The following is a 23,412-nucleotide window of genomic DNA, read 5'->3' on the forward strand; positions in this document are numbered from 1 at the left end:
TAATTAATGATATTTTGATGTTGGAAAGTTTATAGGTTGACATAAATTCAGATATATATGTAATTTAAAAATAAAAAAATACATCATCTTAATACAAATTTTGGTTAGAGAAAACCTGAAACCCCCAAATTTATTGGTGACTTAAAAAAAAAATATCCCATTATTTTTGCCAGTAATTTCATGTCATTTTATTTTTTTAAACAATCGAGTCCTGGTGTCCAATACAGAGGTCATAGCATATAAAATATAAAAAAAAATTCCCATTTGTTTCTTAATTTGATTACATGAAAAAAATATGACACACTACAATAACGTAGTGTGTATTCTGAGTGACGGTCCAACATCAGGTAGGCTAAATAAGCTCTTTAAAACTACACAAATTTGTAAATGTTATTGAAATAAACAGACAGCCCACTTACCCATTTTTCGGATTTTGGAAGGTGTAGGTGTGTGAAAAAAATTGAAAATGTTGTCGTGAAGACAAGAGCCTGGTCTGTCGGAGGCCTCCCTATGTCACCTACAGCAGCAGCAGCGCGCCAGCGCCGCGTCTGGCACGGTTCTGGTGTGTAAAGACACAGAAAACGAGACGCAGCCGCCACGCAGCTGACACACATCAGAAACGCCACGCTCACGCCACGCATCCAGTGTGTCACCGGCCTTAGCGTGTTTAGCCGTGAAACTTGCTAACTAGAACGTTATTAGAAAAGGTGATTGCAGAGATTCATAAAAAAAAACCCTTATACTCACTTCTGCTGTAAGTGAAGCTGGATCACAAATGATTCACGCCAACATAGACGCATTTATGTAGATCAAGAGGCGCATTCCTTTCACCAACAAATGTAATCCACTGCATCTTCAGCGGTTCAAATGTCGGGAGTAAATGACGACCACTATGTTTATTATGACATCCAGCAACACAACACCTCAATCGCTCAATCGGAGATATTCTTGTCTAACTTACATCCCTGCTCCGGCATCAAAACAATGGAGGTCGGACTGTTACAGCTGATTTAAGGCGGATCTGAGGTAAGAGCTCATGTCAATCAACTATCGTGGGAGCGGCCTCTGTTGATGTGACGTCACAACGACAGGCATCTGAGAATGGCTCGATTTAAAAAAGGGGATAATATATTTACAGATTAATTAAAAACCACTGCATGGATTTTTATCATTATAGGGTAGACATACACTGCCAATGTAAAAGTGAACTGTGCATCCGATGATGCCTCTAATTAATCATTTGATGCAATGCACTTATTGTGGACATACATGATTTTTATTGTACTTGCATTTTAAAAATACCTGAATGTAAATACATCTGTAATTAATTTCTGTAATTACATTTATAGTTACACTTTTGACCTATTCCTTTCACCTAATCCAGCATTAAACCTACCCATACCAGCAAACCTGTCTCTAACCTAACCCGTATCCCACCTCAACAGCAGCAAAAGTGTTTTGCAATATAATATGCACACAATAACTACACTGTACTTATATTTTGATATAAGCACATAGTAGTTAAGGCCACCTAATATAAAGTGGGACCCCTCTTCCTCAGCTGAATCTGGCACCTTGAGGCCAAAAACCAAATAAATAACTTACACTTCATCTGTTTCACAACCGGTTTGCTCGGGTCCAACCAATGCTGTAAAACAACGACAAGAGACAGAAATGATTGACTGCTGCGCACTGACAGCTAAAGATGGTGACAAATCAATATTTTTATGGTAAGCACTTTGGACAATCATCCTGCTCAGGAAAAGATCGTAAACAACATTCCCACAGATGATTTCGCCTTTTTTCTATAGCGTACATTAATATTACAACATAAATGACTGTAAATAATTCACTGCAGTGCTGCTGGGTGGTTTTCTGCTTGACTGAAGAAACATTGTCATACATACAGTAGGGTAAAACCCCTTGGTCGGTTGTCATGGTAACTTTGTTGAGAGTTTAAAGCCAGTATGATAGGCTACTTAAGAATGAAATATCTACCCTAGTGACTAGAAACAAGCATGTTTAAGATTTGTGAGGTTCTATTTCTATTTCAATCAGCATATCAGAGTGATTTCTGAAACATCTTGTGACACTGAAGACTGAAGTAATGATGCTGATAATTCAGCTTTGATTACAGCAATAAACAATATTTTAAAACATATTCAAATAGAAATAGCTGTTAAATTGCTGTAATATTTCACAATATTACTGTTTTTTCTGCATTCTTAGTCATGCAAATAAATGCAGTTTCGATGAGAATGTTACGTAAGTTACAAAATCTTTTAGGTCAGTATTTGCTTACTGACTATTGAAGCCAAAAGAAACGAGTTGTGAATGTGTATTTACCCTTTGTTTCTCTGGATCCACATATCTGATGCCAAAGTAATCCTTCTCCAGCAGGCTGTAGTGATTACACACGTGATCCAAGAGAAACTGCCCTTTAGTGTCTCTCTGGAGAGGAAAGAAAAGTCAAATGAATACAAATCAAAGCCATAATCAAATACAAATCAATTACAAACAAGTCATTTCATCAGAGAGTTAGGATAAAATGAAATAGGGAGCCAGTTCTTATGAACATATCATCATTTTGACTGTTGTCTGTATAATTTCATCGATTTACAGGGGCAAAATACAATAATATAGGGGACAAAATATGACAAAAGTCAATATTTTTTAATATTGGCTAAATTGTTTATCTTTTTATTGTGCTGTAATTACGCACTCACTAATAAACACGACCATAACATGGAACCAGTGTAGTCTGATCGATGAAGAAATGACTCTTTTATGAAATGAAATGGTTATTTTACTGAACAGCACAAAAAGACTCAGACTCACGTTATTACTTTGAATCATTTTGACAAGACATTCACTGAACAAACTCATTGAATCCAACCGAGCTGCGACTAAATCAACATCTGACTCTAACACTGAACTGCAAGTCGTTATTTTGAGCCAGAATTAAAATGTGTTTTTAATTTTGTAAAACTTAATTCAGTATCATTATGAATTTCATTCATATAAATGAAAATACATTTACAGTTTTTAAATAAATAGTAACTGAATTTTAATTTAAAAATGTAAAAATACATTTAATAACATTTTAAAAATGAATAAATAAATACACATTATATAATTGTTAAAACAGGGCACGGGTCCACTTGATATGTTTTTAAGCGGAACACAATTATGGGCTCAAGTTCTTAAGAAAAAAATGTTTCATCTCTGAATACGTTTTTAACTGTGCACTCAGTCAATTTTTCCATCCTAAGAAGCTGGACAAAAGCCATGAACAGTACTTTCACTCATGGAATAAATCAATCATGACTCACTCTGAACAAAGCATTTCATCAATGTCTTTTGTAAATGAAATTTTTTGCTTTTGTGTGATTTGTAGAAGATAAAAGTCCATGATGACTCCAACATTAAAAGTGGACTAGTGAGTAGATGAGTTCAGCTTAATGACATTTAATGTAAGTTAAAGTCCTGCAGAGGTGGACAGTCTTTCTGCAAACACTGGTGTTCAGTGAGTGATGAAGGCTTTATGGTCTGATATAGGACAGTGTCTCTGCTCCACTGAACAGCTCTCATGACCATCAGCATTTTGACCTTGCTGTTATTACATATGGTGCAGGGTGCTATAGCACACTCCTGATGTGTGAAACACATCTCACTGAAAGCGAGATCTTAGTAGCACTACAGAGTGACACTACCAATCAAGACTGGCTTGGATGTTACATGTATACAGTATATGAAGAACACATCTTTCTTAAAGCTTCACATGCTGAATATTAATGATTACAAAACAAACATGTCTCTCTCTGCATATTTTAATGTGAAATGTAGATCAAGGTCGACATTAGACAGAATTAAGAAGAGATTATATACCCACTGAGAACACCTTAGCAGTCACATAATAACACCCTAGAAACCACAAATAACACCCTAGACACAGCATTAACCACTCAGAATTCCTTAACAACCTCATAGCAACACCCTAGAAACTAGAGAGATTAAAATAATAATAATAAGAAGAAGAAGAATAATACATTTTATTTATAAAGCACTTTACATTTTAAAGAAAATCTCAAAGTGCTACAGAAAATTCAATAGTAATACACAACAATACATCAAAAAAAATTAATGTTTGAAGAAATGTTTGTTGGTGTTTTCCACTATTGTAGGGTGTTATTGTGGTTTCTAGGGTGTTGCTATGTGGTTTATATGGTGTTCTGAGTAAAGGCACTTTCACACGAGACGCAGCAGTCATGAATGTCTAGTTCATTTTCAGTGGGAGACATGCGGAAAGCGGCGCGCGGAGGCGGAGCGCAAGCGGTGATCGTGCACCCAAAATCCTGCCGATTCCACGAGCACGGCACTTCGCAGCAGGCGCCGCCAAAGATAGCTCTATTTAATAATAAAATAAACAAATAAATTTATAAAAAAATGTCTTGTCAGTAGGCTGGTTACTGTAGCGTATGATTACACTATGATTAGGGTGTTGCTATGCAGTTGATAAGTTGTTCTGAGTGATTGTTGCTGTTTCCCACTATTGTAGGGCGTTATTGTGTTTTCTGGGGTGTTGCTTTGCAATTGCTTAAGTGTTCTCAGAAATTAAATTGTTGGTGTTTTCCACTATTGTAGGGTGTTATTTGTGGTTTCTAGGGTGTTGCTATGCAGTTGATAAGTTGTTCTGAGTGACTGTTGCTGTTTTCCACTATTGTAGGGCGTTATTGTGGTTTCTGGGGTGTTGCTTTGCAATTGCTTAAGTGTTCTCAAAAATTAAATTGTTGGTGTTTTACACTATTGTAGGGTGTTATTTGTAGTTTCTAGGGTGTTGCTTTGCAGTTGCTAAGTTGTTCTGAGTGATTGTTGGTGTTTTCCACTATTGTAGGGTGATATTGTGGTCTCTAGGGTGTTGCTATGCAGTTGATAAGTTGTTCTGAGTGATTGTTGCTGTTTTCCACTATTGTAGGGTGTTATTGTGTTTTCTGGGGTGTTGCTTTGCAATTGCTTAAGTGTTCTCAGAAATTAAATTGTTGGTGTTTTCCACTATTGTAGGGTGTTATTTGTGGTTTCTAGGGTGTTGCTATGCGATTGTTCAGAGTGATTGTTGCTCTGTTGCTACAATGCTGATGTGTTATTTGTGGTTTCTAATGTGTTATTTGTGGTTTCTAGGGTGTTGCTGTGAGGTTGCTAAGGTGTTCTGAGTGGATGTGAATTTATTGCCACTAATGCATGGTGTTATTTGTGGTTTCTTGGGTGTTGCATCATCCTTAAAGAAATTCAAAACTTTCGCAAATAATAACTTCTAGTTATTAATCTGATTTCAGATATTTTTAAGTGAAAACACTGTCTCAGTTTTTGCTCTCTTTTGTTTTGCCACTCTTCAAAAACTGCACTTTCATTCTCTTGACAAACTAAAAGAAGTCAAATGAAATCTGCATAAAACTCCATATGTCAAACTAATAAGAAACTATGCTTCTCACCACAATGTTTACAAATGTTTGTTGAAACTATGGTTTTGGGAAACACTAAATTGTTAAACTATGTTTAGAAATGTTAAATGTTATGGTTTGTTTAAATACTAATCCTGTGAGCACTAGTAATAGTGATGCTCACTTTAACAAACACCTCTAATGAATGAGCACGCATGCATGATGGGGAAAGAGACAGGATGGGGGCAGAGATGATCAATTATTAAGGAGTCTAACAAGATGGCGTGGAACACAAGTTGAAACACCAAGCAACCACGCTGCATTGCTGCTCTTTCTTTAACTCTCCACCTTCCAAAATCCCTTCAAGATTCACTTAGCGTTAGCAATGCCTCTGTCAGCAGCTCTAGTCTGAACAAACAGAGTTTAGGACCGTGAAAGCTTTGCCCTAGATAAAATGCTCAGTAATTAATACCCATGCCATATCAATTATGAGTGTGTCTCCCTTAGAACTAAACGTCTAATGTTTGCTAATCCAGAGGTCGCAAGGATCTGCTCATATCATTACGCAGAGGACATGGAACATGAGCAAAACAGGAAAGAGTGTAAATTAATTTTAATATGAGCATGAAAAATCAGAAAAAAAAGTAGAAAATCAAAGTAAAAGAAAATAGAAAATAATGGAAAAGGCAAATATTAGCATTCTGCAGCATGCATTCTTGTCTTACTTGAGCACCTGACCGTGTGTGAAAGACAATCCCTCTGTCGATTTCCATTAACCCCTCATTTTCTCAGAATGCTTTAGTCTGTCCTTGGCCCAAATACATAGGAAGGACTGGTCAATGTTAAAGGCTTGGGGGTATGGTGACGTAAACACACACATATATATATAGCAAATCTTACAGGACCTGCCTTATTCCCGATTTGCTAATTTTCTGCATTGCAACAAGAATCTCTACAGATACATAAAGATAAAGATACATAAGTTAGGATGCTGTTCAGAAGACTGTGTATGGAATAAAGTCTCACACTGTCACATTTTTAAAATTAAAATGTTTGTCTGCCAACTTACGTATTAAATTAGTGTGGTTAACTTGAAAAACAGAAGAGAAAAAACTATTAAAATTAATGCAATTAAATGGATGGCACATCAAAAAATACAAATTCTCATTGCTTACTCACCCTCAAGTTATTCTAAACTCTTATGAGTATAATCACAAAAGAACACAGAAGAAGATGTTTTAAAGAATGTTTTTATCAATTCAGTGAAAGTCAATGGGGTCCAAAAGATTCTAGCTCCAAAATAAATAAATAAATAAATGAACCCATGTAACTCCACACTGTAAAAAACAATTTGTTGAGTCACCTTAAAATAATTTGTAATCCTGCTGCCTTAAAATTTTAAGATCAGTCAACTCAAAAAAAAGTCAACTTGAAATGTTAAGTTGTACTAAGTGACAACTTAGATATTTGAGTTCATTCAGCTTAAAATTTTAAGGCAGCTGGGTCACAAGTCCAGCTGTTAAATTTAACAAACCAAATTGTTTGTTTAATCAATTCAAATATTTTTCACTTAGTACAACTTAACATTTTAAGTTGTCTAAACTTATTTGAGTTTACTGAACTTAACATTTTAAGGCTGCAGGGTAACAAATAATTTTAAGTTGGCTCAATAATTTGTGTTTTGTTGTTGTTGTTGTTGTTGTTGTTGTTTTACAGTGCAATAGTTTAATCTAAGTCTTGGGTCACATTAGTGAATCACACAGCAAATTGAAAGTCCATTGTCTATTTTCAATAGTAGAGTATAAAGCACAGCTCACACAGAAGTCCCTTTAAAAGCAAACAGCTTTCTGTTGGTCAATGCAAAATGTGCTCAAGCAAACCTTTTGCAAAATTCCTGATCACATTCCTATTGAAATGACTGGATTCCACCCACAAGCACCAAGTACTGCTACCATCATGCCTTTTTAGAGCTTGATGCTTTTGAACCCCATTAAGTTCTATTGCATGGAGAGAAATGGTTGAAAAGTTCATTAAATATCTTCTTTTGGATGAATTATACATTTCATCATGCCCCCTGACCTGTATATAAATTCTTTAACAAGGAATGCTCCTACAATTTGAGAGATTCAAGCTTGAAGTACCACTATGAAGTGCTTCTTGATTGACATACAGTCTAAAAAACACAAGGTGCTCATTACGTGAGATGCTTAAAAAACATTATTTTTGTATAGTGACGTTGGTGTCACAGACATTTCACACTGCAGATTCTGAATCCATTTAACAGTCCTTCAGTATTGTTGTGGATCTGACCCTGATGACCTGTGCGACATTTATGGCTATAATGGGAACAATCTTGAAACCATAGAAGCATTTCTCTGTTCGCCCTCTAATCCCTGAGCACAGGAGAGTGGATTATGCTGACAATGGGTTTGAAGTGAAACTGACCTGGTGTGGTAACACAACACCTTTGTCCAAGTCTTTCTTCTGTTACTGTGTATCTCATGCTCAGTTCATAATTAAAAATCAAAGCATATTCTACATATCACATCTTAATGATCAGCTCCTACACCTGTTTTTTAAACTGTGCAACATAAATCCATGTGCACTGATTTACATTACATTCGATTGCCATTTTTGATTATGCATGTACACCTGCAGTCTGAATATGTCACTGGTTGTATGAATAATTTGTGAGGTGACATTTGCCCCATTTCGCTTGCAATGCATTAAGCAATTCCTGCATCAGAAAAGATCACAATTATTAGTGCATGCAAATGTGGACGTGATGTGGCTGGTTCAAAGATGTTGTGATGTCACAACTTCACTAAAAAAGGTGTCATTAAGGATGCTAAAAGGTTAAAAACGTCAAGTTGAATACAGTAACTAATTGGTAGAAGAACATTTAGGAGGAAGTACAGATGCCAAAGTGAGTGACTCACTATTTCTAACTGCGCTGCTGTGATGACGGGATCATTCAAAACAATTGAAGTCACGTCATGCTGGAAAAACGGACAAAGGATGTCCTATTCATTGCAAATCTTCAATGCTTAAATTGATAAATGTAATTACTTATTGATTAAACTTTCCATTTTAAGAGTAAATGATCGTTAATACTGATTATGAAGACAACAGGATCCTGAAGATGGCAAATGTGGTACTTTTGTTCTCGAAATGAATTAATCTGTAACAATCACAAGTCTTTGCGGCTGCATCATAAAACATTTAATCATTTTACACTGACAGCTTGAGTGAATTTTCATGTTGTTTTCTGGGTTCCCTTGTGAAAAAGAAGTACACTTTAGCATACTTTTAAAAAGAGTATATATTATGGATATAATAAACTTTTTAAATATATATGTATATATATATATATATATATATATATATATATATATATATATATATATATATATATATATATATATATATATATATATATATATATATATATATATATATATATATATATATATATATAAGAATATATTATATATTTGTTTCCTCTGAGGAGGCAAGGGAAGGAGTGTCTCCTCATAAAATCAGATGAGATTGTGATATGATTGGATATGACCATATGGTTTATGATCAGCTGTGATTGGTTCGTGTGAAAAATCCTGCCTCTTGCATTCGAGAATCAGTCTGAATGAACAATATAATGGCATTAAATAAATAAAGACTAATTTAAAAAAGTAAATAAACAACATTTAGATAGATTAGATACATTTTTGATGACCCAAAAATAAGTTTATTATATTCAGCTGAATAACAGTTCATAAATTAAATATATAATTATTTAAATAAAATATATTGTTTCAGTCGTTATTATTTTTGGAATAATTGTAAAATGCTTAAAAACACTAAACTGTTGAGAATTATACTTGGTTTTAATAAATATGCATATAAATATACATTGGTAATGTAAAAATAAAAAATAAGTTTTTATTCTGGTAGTGTAGGTAATTTACATTTAATTAAAAAAAAACAAAACATAAAAAGGTGATGACTTGGCCATCTAATTTCAGAACACACTGTACACCACAGATATATTCTTTAAGTGTGAAGTCAATATAATATTTTCCAGAACATATATGCAAATTAATTGCAATTAAATTAAAATGTATTATAGTTTAAATTTGCATTCAGTGCAATTAGTTTTAGCTACTTTACATCTTTTTATTTAATTTCATAATTAATACTATTTTCTTTGAAATATGGTTCTGCAGTACTGATATAATTGTACTGACAATCATTTATGGTAAACCAATATGTATTTAAACGTACATTTAACTTTAAATGTAATATCGAATAACACTAGTGTACACTACCAGTCAAACGTTTTTGAACAGTAAGATTTTTAATGTTTTTAAAGAAGTGTTTTCTGCTCACAAAGCTTATTTGAACCGAAGTACAGCAAAAACAGTAACATTTTGAAATATTTTTACTGCCCTGACCAAAATTATAAATGTAGCACTTTTGTTTTTGCCCCCATTTTTCATGAGCTGAACTCAAAGTCTGGTGAGTATGCTGGCCATGCAAGAACTGGGATGTTTTCAGCTTCCAGGAATTGTGTACAGATCCTTGCAACAGGGGGCTGTGCATTATCATGCTGCAACATGAGGTGATGGTCGTGGATGAATGGCACAGCAATGGGCCTCATCAATAAAATGCATCCATAACATACGCCTGCCCATACCATATCCCCACCGCCACCATGGGCCACTCGATCCACAACACTGACATCAGCAAACCGCTCACCCACACGACACCATACACGCTGTCTGCCATCTGCCCTGTACAGTGAAAACCGGGATTTATCCGTAAAGAGAACACCTCTGCAAAGAGCCAGACCCCATCGAATGTGAGCATTTGCCCACTCAAGTCAGTTGCGACGATGAACTGCAGTCAGGTCAAGACCCCGATGAGGACAGCAAGCATGCTGATTGAGCTTCCCTGAGACGGTTTCTGACAGTAAACAGAATATATTTTATATATTCAACTAGAAAGCAGTTATTTGAAATAGTAAAAATATTTCACAATATTACTGCTTTTGCAGCATTTTGGATCAAATAAATGCAAGCTTGGTGAGCAGAAGAGAATTCTTTAAAAAACTTTTGACTGGTGTATAAATTATAACTTTATGTAGGCTTTAGTATGTTAGTATGTTAAGACATCCAGTTAAATATTTCCATGTCAAATATTTTTAACACATTAAAATATTTTGAGGTGAACTGTAAATTTACAAATATATGACTCAATAATGAGAGCATCAACAACGATTATTTCAATGGCTTTGCAGCGTGATACATTAATATGATACTAAACACATTATTACACATCAGGCTTCAATGCAAGCTTGAGTAGTTGAATGGGCTGTTCTATGGAGCGTGATATGCTTTCATTCCAGCAGAAGTGCTGTGAGTGACAGATACGAGTGTGTATCAGTGTGTGTTTGTGTGTTTAACGGGTCATATATCCCCAATGGCTAAACATGCTGTTGTCTCTTAAAATATCTATCATCACACACCACACACTGTCACGGCAATGCCTCAGGCTACTGATGTACAAACAGAACGGGAGGACACTTCAACACACACACACACACACACACATGCTTACTCTCTAACTTAGGACATATAGACATTAATTATAAAAAAAAATATACTATTTTTATTAAAAACTAAATAAGTAAATATAATTACTATAGACTAAACCTACCTCCATCCCTAAAAGAAACTTTTATCATTTTTCAGGATTAAAAAGATTTTTTATTATCTTATTTTATGTATTTATTATTTTTTTACATATCCCCAAAATTCCACATTTCCAAAAATAAATGTGTTTATGCAGCATTAAAAAAAAATGTGCTGTGTTCTGGGTGCAGACATACACACTGTCTCTGAAGCGCAGCGGTTACATATGCACTGCACATCACTGACACATCATTCACCACCAGAGCAATGACATCATTCATTTACACCCCTCCTGCTCGCCCTCTCTCTCTCTCCTCCTTTTTTATGATCTCTTTTTTCTTTCTTCAGTCATTCTTGCAAAAAAATCTCATCAAAGGACATGGAGGAGGAGGATAAGAATAGCATAAGCACTATTTATAGTCTCCACCACAACACCACCTTCTCTCCTTCTTGCTCTCCGGACATTTATTGATGAAAAGAGGGAATGAGAGAGGATGAGAGATACATTTCTGCAGATGGGGCGATTTGCATTCGGTCTAATACAAAAATAGCAATGTTTAATCAATGATGACACCGCTGCATTTTTAAGAATAGCATAAACAGGATTTTCAGTGTGACAAGGCTACGACACCCTGGCATCTTAATAACCCTTACCCTTAAAATACAGTGGTGGTACCATGGTGGGATGGTGTCAGATGGTACAATATATATATTTTTTATGAATACTCCAAAAATCATTTAAAGGACACCATGATGTTTCCAATAAGACATGGTAAATGCTACTTTCTTGTTAGTGAATATATTTGGTCTCCTTTTCTTTTACAGGTTTAATGGGTAGATATCACAAATTCTTGTGAACATTTTTTATTTTTTCAATTATTAAAATAATTAAAATTAAAATAATTTTCAATTATTTTCTTTTAACTTTTCTATAGAAGGCCTTAGTACCCATAATACGCTAGTTTAGGAAAAGTTTAGGTTTTCTAATCAACAAGTGTTTCTGATTTTTATAGTTATTTATACGTTTTTGTTTATTTTTTAATTAAATATTGCTATTTAGGGTTCATTTATTTTTATTTCAGTTTTAGTTTTTATTTATGGGTCATTAATGTATAAAGATTTTCACATGTCAGGGTTAGGGTTAGATTTTAGTGTTTTTTCATCTAGATGAATTGGCTGTAGCCTTAAAAAATGTCATGCGGTGTGACCATGATTTATATTAATTAATTTCTCTAACATGCTAAAAAACATTTTTGATGTTCTCAGTAATTAAAGTGTTTAGAAACAAAGTAATTGTATTTCTTTTGTGTTTTTGTAAATAATTATCTCATATTTTTGGTTTATAATTTCATAGACACTCTCTTAAATGTAGTGAAAACTGCATAAAACTGATAAAAATGTTTTTAAAAATACCATTTATTTAAGCATGCTGTAACAGTGATTTATATTTCAACCACAGAAATTAGATATTTTATTTTTATTTTTATTCAGTTATTTATATTATTGGTTGCACCACACGATGAGTGGTCGCTCCAAATAACACAAAGACCTTTTATCATTAAAAATTTATTTAAAGAGACGTGTGAAAAGTGCAGCACATGGCATTAACTGCAGGCCTTTCTTTAGCACGAGTTATTTCTGAATTTTGCCCAATCTTGGCTGCTCAATTGACCCTTCACCGGGAGTTTGATTAACAGGCGATCTAACCAATCATATCAAAACAAATACACTGTTTTGACCGATAAACAAACCAGAAAGGAGAGTAGATTAAAGTTGGTGGATTTGAACTTGAAAAATGGTGTGTACTGATGTCTTTTCATGGTTAAAACAAGATACCTTCTGATGTTCATTCATGGTTATTTTGTGCTATAACTAGTAAAGATGAAGAGATGATCCGTTCATGTGCTGCTTGAACTGAGGTGCTACAGTGATCTGTCATGACACATTAAAGAGCCACAAAACTTAAAAAAAGGCAAAATTTTTCATACTAAAAGTAACCTGCTCTGCCTTGTCTGTCTGCGCGTTGTCAGTGTTCTCTTTGCTCCGTGATGTATTTTTCACTGCATGAGAACATGATGTGTGGCATTAAAGTGTCATGGTTTGTCGGACGTAGTAACAGTAACCAAGAGGAGGTGTGGCTTTGCAAAGGGTCAGTAGCAGGAGGTTGCTGGCTCAGGTCCTGAGATGAAATCATAAGCATCTTTCTTACAGTAGAAAATGACATCTGGAGTTTGTGCTTGACTGCAAGGTCAAAATGAACATGCTGCATATGGAGAGCATTTATTTTACTCTGCTTGGGAGTGGAATTAATAAATAAATAAGAAAGTATTAATAAATGCATAATTACCAAACCTAAATTAAATGCTCTCATTTTTTTTTTTTTTTTTTTTTTTTTTTTTCATTTTTTCTCATATTGTAGAAAGATTAAACATCTTTCTACAAAATATATATATATATATATATACATATAAATGACCCAAACTGCATAAAAATCTATTCCAAAGGAACTGTATTTTATATATAAACCATCAGTTGAATATAAAAGCAAAACATAAAAAAATATAAAATATAAAAATGCAAATCTGGGACATATATCTATAATGGAAAACACTGCAGTGGTTGCACCACATGACACATATTTGGTCACACATATAATTTACAAGCACAGAATTAGCCACCTAAACAAAACAACTTAGCTTCCCAAGAAAGGTCACTATGAAAATTATAGTAAAAATAAATACTTGTAGAAATAATTGAGGTCATACCACATGATATCCAAATGTGGAAAGAGAGTTACAAACCTGCTTGATGCTTCTGTAGATCCTTGGCAAATTGGTATATGATGCAATGTCCTATCTATGAATCTAGGATTTCAGTATAAAAATCCCAAAATTGTAGTTTCTTGATGGTTGCACCACATGATATTTCATAAAATGGAGATGATCGGACAAATTTTGTTTGTACATTATATAGGAGCCATGTAAACATTCATGTGCAATGTCATGTGACCGTGGGAAAATGTCATTAATTATGTGAGAATTAAAGCACCTGTTGTGGGGAGGAAAGGGTTGGCAGGAAAGAAGGGGGTGAGTGTGGGAGCACACATTTGTTTGTTGACCATAAATTCATCAAAGTTTTGCACTGATTCAAAATGATCTTCTGATGCTTTAAGAAATGCTTCAGTGTCAAGTATTCGGTGGAAAAAAATAAACTTCAAGATGCAAATGTAATGCATGACTGACGCGTCACAAGTTATTCCCACACTCAGCTCCTGTGGCTTTGGGTGGCCTTTTAGGCCGCTAGACATTATGATGGAAATATAAATACAAATGCTTTGCAGTTTTATACAGGATTACAAAACACTTTGGAAATCATGCCAAAATAATGCATAAAATTAATCTGAATAAATTTAGGGTAATTTCAAAGATGTTTACAAAACAGTCACACCACATGACATTTTAACAGGTTGAAATAACAGAAAAAAATACAAATAACTAATGTTTTTTGAAAAATTAAAGTTGCTACACACATGGGAGACGTACTTCATATGTATGGCATCTTTATAATGCATACCAATTTTTAACAGAAACAAAAAAAGAAAACGGACAAAAAAACTAGGCATCACATCACTGACCCTTATTTTTGTGCTTCAGCTTATTTCAGTTAGCTAGCTCAAGACATTAAGTGTTATAAAAAATGCTGATTTCATATTTTATGTCCCTAAAGTCACTCTGAATGTTCTGCGTGGCTTAATTTTGTCTGGTTTTGCGCATGTGAGGATTGTGAAGGCAGAGGCCGAGCGTAGCATCAGTAGCACATGAGTGATGCAGCAGCTACGCTGAAGAGCATGATCTGCCTTAATAATGCATCAGCGATCTGTCCTTCAGACACCGAGAAGACACTCACTGAGCACTGACCCACACAAAACACACACACGCGCATCTCATTTACTACTTAGATACTAAAACATGCTGATTTTGTTATCACTGACCAGTAGACTGGCTAGAACCTGACATGGATTCATTCTGTCCAAAACAGGTAAACACAAGCTACTGTTTTTGATTAGGACTAGTGCATTTCACTCGACTGATACCTGAAACACACGGGGCCAAACACTCAACACTCTAAATCTTTAAAATGATTTCATGTATGTTTCATTGCAGACATACAGACTTGTAAAATAAACTAGATTTTAGCATTTTCTAAATTTTAAACAATGTAATTTTTCTAAATCTAAAATCTGTGCTGTTTTTCTTTGCGAAACTCATGCTTTGGGGATGTTGCTTCAGCAGGTGTTTGGGTGTTATAGTGATTTCTATATCACTATAGAAAAAGTGATTCTTAGCCTAGCAAATGCAAAAAATACATTGCAAGGGTTGCTATAATACAAATAATCACAAATGCCTAATTTTTCAACCCACCTTGTATGATTTTGTATAGTTCTGAACTTTTGACTGGGAAACACAAAGGCTATATACAAAAGTTCTTTATGTAATCATTTTTTAAATTAAGTTCTTGGCATGCTCATTTTCATGTTATATCATTTTTGGCTCCAAAATAATATTTTGGAATAACACAAGCTATTTTTTTTTATCTCTAAGGGAGATTATTAAAAATATTATAAAAAGACATGGTAGTGGGAGGAAAACTGCATTTAAAATTTAGCTTTTTGCATTTGCTCACATAAATCGTACTTTGTAACTTTGGTGTTGCTCACAAAGGTTTTGGGTAACTCCCCAAAAATTGCACTCAACAAACTGGTGGTAAAAGGAAAAACAATTTCAATGCTATTTCATGACCCTGGACCACAAAACCAATCATAAGTGTCAATTTTTTAAAATTGAGATTTATACATCATCTATTCAACTATTAAGAAAACTGAAGGGTGCAGTGCATCTTTAAAGTTGTCCAAATGAAGTTCTTAGCAATGCATATTACTAATCAAAAATTAAGTTTTGATATATTTACAGTAGGAAATTTACAAAATATCTTCATGGAACATGATCTTCCCTTAATATCCTAATGACTTTGGCATAAAAGAATTTTTTTTTAATTTTTACCCATACAATGTATTGTTGGCTATTGCTACAAATAGTCAAAACAAAAATGATGGTCACATTTTTACTACACAACAGTAGTGCCGTTTTGTTACTTAATGAATCAGTGTTATGAAAGTATGAGTCAAGTGAATAATTCAATGACTCATTCATTGAGACAGGGTAATAATGTAATGTGTAAAAAGCAGTGCTGGAAAGCAACTGATTACATGATACATCACATACCAAAAATTAAATACTTGTAATTAGATTATATTATATTTTAAAATACTTGCAATCAGAAAGGTACTTTTTATTGATTATATGATTACATATTGTTTACACAGTATCAATAAATTATTAATCATTTATTGATTCTCCCTAATTATTCTTTTTCATTAAATTCACAAACTCCCTGCAGTTCCTTCACAAACCTTGATGTGTAATGGAATCTTTCTTTCTCTTTGTATTTTTATATTAATATGGTACAGGATTATCCTGTTTAAAATAGTCCATGTGACATCATTAGGTGCATTTACATGGAGCACTGTAATCGATTTAGAAGTCCAATCTGAATTAAAATGCTCCATATAAGCACCTCAATCAGAATAAAAATGCTCAAACTGAATGAAATTGTAATCGGCTTAAGAGGGGTGGGATAAACCTTTCTATAAACAGAATAAAATTAAAATTCGTAAAATAAAAAAAAAGTCAAAAATAAAACATGTTTAACTGATTACTTTGTGCCTACCTCAAGCAAAGCGTACATGTAAACAGTCCACCGAATCTTTTAATCGGAATGACAAAAAAAGTGTACATGTACACTGACCAAAATTATAAATGCAACACTTTTGTTTTTGCCACCATTTTTCATGAGCTGAACTCAAAGATCTAAGACTTTTTCTATGTACACAAAATGCCTATTTCTCTCAAATATTGTTCACATATCTGTCTAAATCTGTGTTAGTGAGCACTTCTCCTTTGCCGAGATAATCCATCCACCTCACAGGTGTGGCATATCAAGATGCTGATTAGACAGCGTGATTATTGCACAGGTGTGCCTTAGGCTGGCCACAATAAAAGGCCACTCTAAAATGTGCAGTTTTATCAGACAGCACAATGCCACAGATGTTGCAAGTTTTGAGGGAACGTGCAATTGGCATGTTGACTGCAGGAATGTCCACCAGAGCTGTTGCCCGTGAATTGAATATTAATTTCTCTACCATAAGCCGTCTCCAGAGATGGCGTTTCAGAGAATTTGGCAGTACATCCAACCGGCCTCACAACTGCAGACCACGTGTAACCACACCAGCCCAGGACCTCCACATCCAGCATCGTCACCTCCAAGATCGTCTGAGACCAGCCACCCGGACAGCTGCTGCAACAATTGGTCTGCATAACCAAAGAATTTCTGCACAAACTGTCAGAAACCGTCTCAGGGAAGCTCATCTGCATGCTCTTCGTCCTCATCAGGGTCTCGACCTGACTGCAGTTTGTCGTCGTAAAAGACTTGTGGGCAAATGCTGTTCTCTTCACAGATGAATCCCGGTTTTCACTGTACAGGGCAGATGGCAGACAGCATGTATGGCGTCGTGTGGGTGAGCGGTTTGCTGATGGATCGTTATGGATCGAGTGGCCCATGGTGGCGGTGGGGTTATGGTATGGTCAGGCATATGTTATGGACAACAAACACAGGTGCATTTTATTGATGGCATTTTGAATGCACAGAGATACCGTGACGAGATCCTGAGGCCCATTGCTGTGCCATTCATCCACGACCATCACCTCATGTTGCAGCATGATAATGCACGGCCCCATGTTGGAAGGATCTGTACACAATTCCTGAAAGCTGAAAACATCCCAGTTCTTGCATGGCCAGCATAGTCACCGGACATGTCACCCATTGAGCATGTTTGGGATGCTCTGGATTGGCGTATGCGACAGCGTGTTCCAGTTCCTGCCAATATCCAGCAACTTCACACAGACATTGAAGAGGAGTGGACCAACATTCCACAAGCCACAATTAACAACCTGATCAACTCTATGCGGAGGAGATGTGTTGCACTGCGTGAGGCAAATGGTGGTCACACCAGATACTGACTGGTTTTCGGATCCCCTCCCCCCCTCCTTTTCATACGATCTGCTTATACTCCACTGACAATCAGGTTTGCTTTTTTCCTAAATATCTTAAGTTTCTGTACAAATCACATTGCATACAAAATCACCACCTTGTTAAACAGTTACGGTTTCTCATGAGACCGAGTTGTACTGACAGTCTATCTGGTACGTGCAAACACAGTGAAAAGTCAAAGGTCTGTATATCAGCACTCTTTGGCCCATCAAACTCGAGGACCAGCACTAACTGCTGACCTGCACTACACACGACACAGCAGACATAAACTCAGCATTTAACTCTTCATGTAGCTGATAAAAAAGTAAGGACTGAGTGCTTATAACATGTAAAAGTGCACCAACAGAGGTGCAGCCTCTGTCAATGAGGACGGTCATGAAATATGCAGGAGAAAGCCATCACAGAACAAGAAGCCATTAGAGCCTCGTGGCTTTCTGAAATATTCATAAGACCAAACAGAACACTCCTTCTTTTAGCTCAAAAGTTTATAAACACACCGAAGAGAGACACAATGTATAAAAAAAGACCGGAACGCACATCACTCTTCCTGTCATCGCTTCACCTCTTCCCCTTTGTGGAAGAAAGGATACATCAGAAAAGTACTCAAGAGATATTTTAAAGATAGTAGAAAGTATTTTAGCTGTTTTCACTGATCCAGGAGTAGCTTGAACCTAGGTAGAACCATTATAAGAGGACAATTTCCTGACTTCACCATCATACTGTAGCTTTCTCAAAATGTAAGACAGGAAGTGGATGTTGATTCCATTAGACTGCATGTACATTAGTGCGTACTGCTAGCGCTAGACTACACATCATCTTCCGTTATCATCAGTTATCATCAGACACTTAAGCCTGCATCAGAGCTCAACGACAGTAACTACATTACGGCTGCCTCATGGCCTTTATAGATTCAATTATATTTTTATTAGCAAAACTACATGCAGATTTTCAGTGGATTGGATGTTTTTATTGTTTCCAAGAATGTTCTGAAAGGAAGTACATTGTCAAGAGTCTTTCCCAGAAATGGGTTTGCTCATTTATCTTATACTGGAACATAGAGAGCATGGCGAGATGAAATTCACTGGCTGCGTCTCAAAAATTACTGATCCACCTACTCGGACAAGATTTTTGGGCATCATCGGTACATTAAGACGCTATGCGGTGCTTTCATTGGCTTTGCGAAGATCTCAAAAAAGTGGCATGACAGTGCCAAAAGCTTGGTGACTAAATGAGCAAGTCATTACAGTCTCAGCCTCAGAAGTCACACCCATGGACCACTGGCTGAATATGGCACACAAAAGTGAAAACACATTACATTTACAGCTTCATCAGGATTAACTAAACACTGGATTTTCAAATGTACGTGAAACCTTTAAAGTTCGCTGCACAAAATCTTTAAAATACGTCATTAAGAGATTTACACATCAGTCTGTTATTGTGGGGACATTTCCAAGCCCATAAACATGACACGGCACAAAGCGAAACATGACTGGTTGCTTTACCTGTCAGTCATATGGCCTCTTGGGCGGGCCTTGGCCATTTAACACAGATAAGGTTCCCAGACTTTCTGCCGTCAGTCTGAAGGCCTGTCTACGTGAGACTAAAGTCATTATAAGTGCATATTCACGTCTCAAGTGTTAACTAACATCATAGGATGTTTTTTTCCATGCCATAATTTTCTTTGGTTTGCTCACTGAAGATTTGTAAGTCAATCCCTTGTGTAAAAGAAGCGTGGTTGTATTCAGTGTGCACGTGTACTGTACTTCAAAATTTGAAAGTATGTTTAAAAACTACTTGCAGATAATATTAATGAAACAAAAGACTACTTAAGTGTACTTAAAAAGAGACACTTTCATGACTGTTTCTTAGCACACTCATATATCTTTTTAAGAAGTTCACTCTGCAATAATGTCACATTGAGAATACATTTGAAATCATTACGTTTTAATAATCTTTTGTGGTGCTTTACAGACGTACGCTTATTTTAATGTGTTGAGTAACATACTAAAGCACATATACTGTACCTGATTATACTTTAATCTGTAGTGTGTTATTTGATTTTTCATTTAAGGTTAATTTTTATACAAATTCTCTAAAAAACGCTAGGTTAAAAACAATCCAGCACTGGGTGAAATATGGACAAACCCAGCCACTGGGTTAAATGTTTAACCCAACCTTCTGGATAGTTTTATTTAACTCAACTATTGTTTACAAAATACTATATATCTTGCTTAAAATAAATCCGAAATAAGTTGTAAATGAACATATATTAATATGTTCAATGAATAAACGTTAACTAATAAGTTGAATAAATAATAATTAAATATTAAAGATTTAGTTTTTAGTAAATGTTCACATTTTCATTATTACTGATGCCACTAGTAATTATATGTCTGATTTTAATTTCCAACCTATTTTGGGTTCATTTTAAGCTAGCCATATAGTAATTTTTAATAGCTGAGTGAATAATTCAGTTAAATAAAACTACACGTGAGAAGTAAACTGTTGGATCAGCTTCAGGTGGTAACAAACTAAGTCTTCTTGGTAAGAAATTAAGTTTTTTCAGCTTCTTTTATTACTTTTATCAGTAATAAATTAAGTTGAAAAAAAAAACCATCCATTGTTTAGGTGTTACCCACTGAAGTAATTGTTTTAAGTTGATCCAACTTTTTACAGGTGCAGAAGGTTGTGTTAAACATTTAACCCAACCGCTGGGTCAAAACAACCCAATTGCTGGGTTTGTCCATGCATAATCCAGCATTTTTTAGAGTTTATAATTACAATTTTTAAATACAATGCATACAAGTTTCAACAGAAATTGCATTCAGGTATATTTTAGTGTAACATAAATGCTCTGCAGTACATGCAGCAGTTTATTTGAACTATTTCAAATATAAATAGTTATGAAACTAAATTTCTACTTAAGTCAGTAAAAAGTCCAAATACTTGCATCTAAACTTAAAGTCATTTAATTGTAAATAACATGCAATTAAGTGTCCGAAAATAAAGAACATGACTTAAGGCTATTCCTTTAAATTATACCTACTGTTTTCATTATTAGTACTCTTTTTAAAATTATGCTAAAGTGTACTTTTTCACACTGGCTAACTGCTTTGAAACACCACAGCCTATGTTGTTAAAAGTCCTATATGGATAACACAATAAAGTTAATTAGTTAACTACATTAGTTAAAATGAACTATATGAACAATACTTCTACCGCATTTACTAATCTTAAAATCACAAGTGTGTTTAATATAAGTTAATGCGTTGTGAACAAACGACTGTATTTATGTTCATGTTAGTTGACAGATTAACTAATGTTAACAAATGACACCTTATTGTAAAGTGTTACCCAGTTACCACAGCAAACAGTTGTCCATCACAGACTTTCTCAGCAGTCTTTCTTCACTTTGAAAAGAAAGAAGACAGATCTCCCATCAGCGCAGGAGACACATGGACGCGTACGTGCTGCCTTACATCATGTTCATGTTCACAAAACACTGCGAATTAAATTACACGGCGTTAAAACCTCCAGCAGGCTTTCACTACTTCTATTCTGTCATTTCTAAACGAAACGCGTTTTGCATACGAGTCTTTCTCCAGTACAAAGAAAGTCAAGGGCGTAACTGTTTAACAAGCGATCCAGTGACGGCAGTAATGAAACGAGCAAACCCTGACGAAAGCGTCATCATCACTCCCCAGGCGTCTTCCACCTAAACAAACGCGAGTGTACACCTCACAGACACCAGTCAATGAGAAACTGTCCATTTAACACGTGTAATAAGCGTTATGGCATTTAATCGCAATACAGAAGAGCATCGCATCACTGAGCGCACACGCACTCGCTCGCGCCTACCTGGATGCTGCACGAGATCTCGGAGTCGTCGAGCAGCCGAACCGTGCACTGGACCTCCTGCGTGAGGGAGGAGATGCTCGGACTCCGGAATCGAAGCATTTTCATGGCTCTTGGTTCCGCATAGCAAAGCAAAAAGCGCCTTTGGTTTGGGAGAGGAGCACGGGGTGTCGGTTACGCGTCGCTTATGTCGCCAGCGGAGAGGAGGAAAGAGAGATGTCGCGTTATATGACCGGGAGAACGATCCCCCTTTTTGCTTCTCTCCCCCTCCCTGCAGAACGCGAGCGCGCGCGCCTGCCTCCCTCCATCAGTTCAATCCCATCAGCGATATCAGCAGGATTCACCTGGGATCGACAGCTACACACAATGTGTTGCCATAACAACGGGAGTTGCCGCCTAAATTTAATAGTTACTATTTGTAGAACCCTTAAGAATAGATTCATATGGGATTGAGCTTTTAAAGTTTATTTATTTGTTTCGTTTCACTGTGGTTCATACTATAATGTTGCTGGCTTTACAGTGGTAACAAAATATTGTGTAGACTAATTATAGTAGGCAACAATACCTACTCTTTTCTTTTGTAGGGGGGCTTTTTTATTAAAGGTTTCTACGATAATGGAAAACCAGTCATTGTGATTTCTAGATTTAAAATAATAAATATACCAAAATAAACACACGTAAGTAATGGAAATTCCTATAGAATTTTCCACATAATTTGTAATGGTGTTACTGGTTATTATGGGAATTGTACTGGTTTTAATGGTCTCTACTGGTAATTGGTTGCTGGTGGCTTGTTAAAACCATTAAATCCAAATGGAGTATGTCCCAAAACAAACTACAGAACACCATTTTTAATGGACTTAATAGTTAAAATTTGATGGTTTGTAATTTTTGTAATGGTATTTCTAGTGGAAACCATTAGAATTCCAGCAGGGTTACCAATTAATTCTTTCAAATTAATTATTTTCTGAATTTTAGACAATTAACCACATGTGCACCTTTTGTACTATGGTATATGAATAGCAGTACTTCAAATCAGAAGAATGGGTTTAATGAATAATTCAATGAATCATTCATAAAGACTGGTTAGATTCATTAAGACTTTGTCGCCATCTACTGGTACAGCGATGTAACCTGCAGGAAAATGTCCAAACCTGGTGCACAGATTAACAGTTTGATATTACACACTACATGAGTAAATTGTGAGAAGTACTACTGAACACGAATGTAATATGTTCTCATTTTCTTAAGCAACTTTCTGA

At 35.4% G+C, this 23,412-nt stretch overlaps 1 protein-coding gene across 1 annotated transcript in view; it reads right to left on the bottom strand.

Annotated features, from left to right (window-relative positions):
- frmd3 (FERM domain containing 3) overlaps positions 1-23,412 on the bottom strand; it is a 78,887-nt gene extending 55,475 nt beyond the window's left edge. Inside the window, exons 1-3 of the mRNA XM_051116926.1 lie at positions 22,154-23,412; positions 2,347-2,451; positions 1,606-1,648 (exon numbers count right to left, since the gene is read on the bottom strand). Coding sequence (XP_050972883.1) covers positions 1,606-1,648; positions 2,347-2,451; positions 22,154-22,258 — 253 coding nt within the window. The 5' untranslated portion in view covers positions 22,259-23,412. The remainder of the gene's footprint in view (positions 1-1,605; positions 1,649-2,346; positions 2,452-22,153) is intronic.

Source organism: Labeo rohita, chromosome 8 (genome assembly GCF_022985175.1).
Source record: "Labeo rohita strain BAU-BD-2019 chromosome 8, IGBB_LRoh.1.0, whole genome shotgun sequence".
NCBI classification, from domain to species: domain Eukaryota; kingdom Metazoa; phylum Chordata; class Actinopteri; order Cypriniformes; family Cyprinidae; genus Labeo; species Labeo rohita.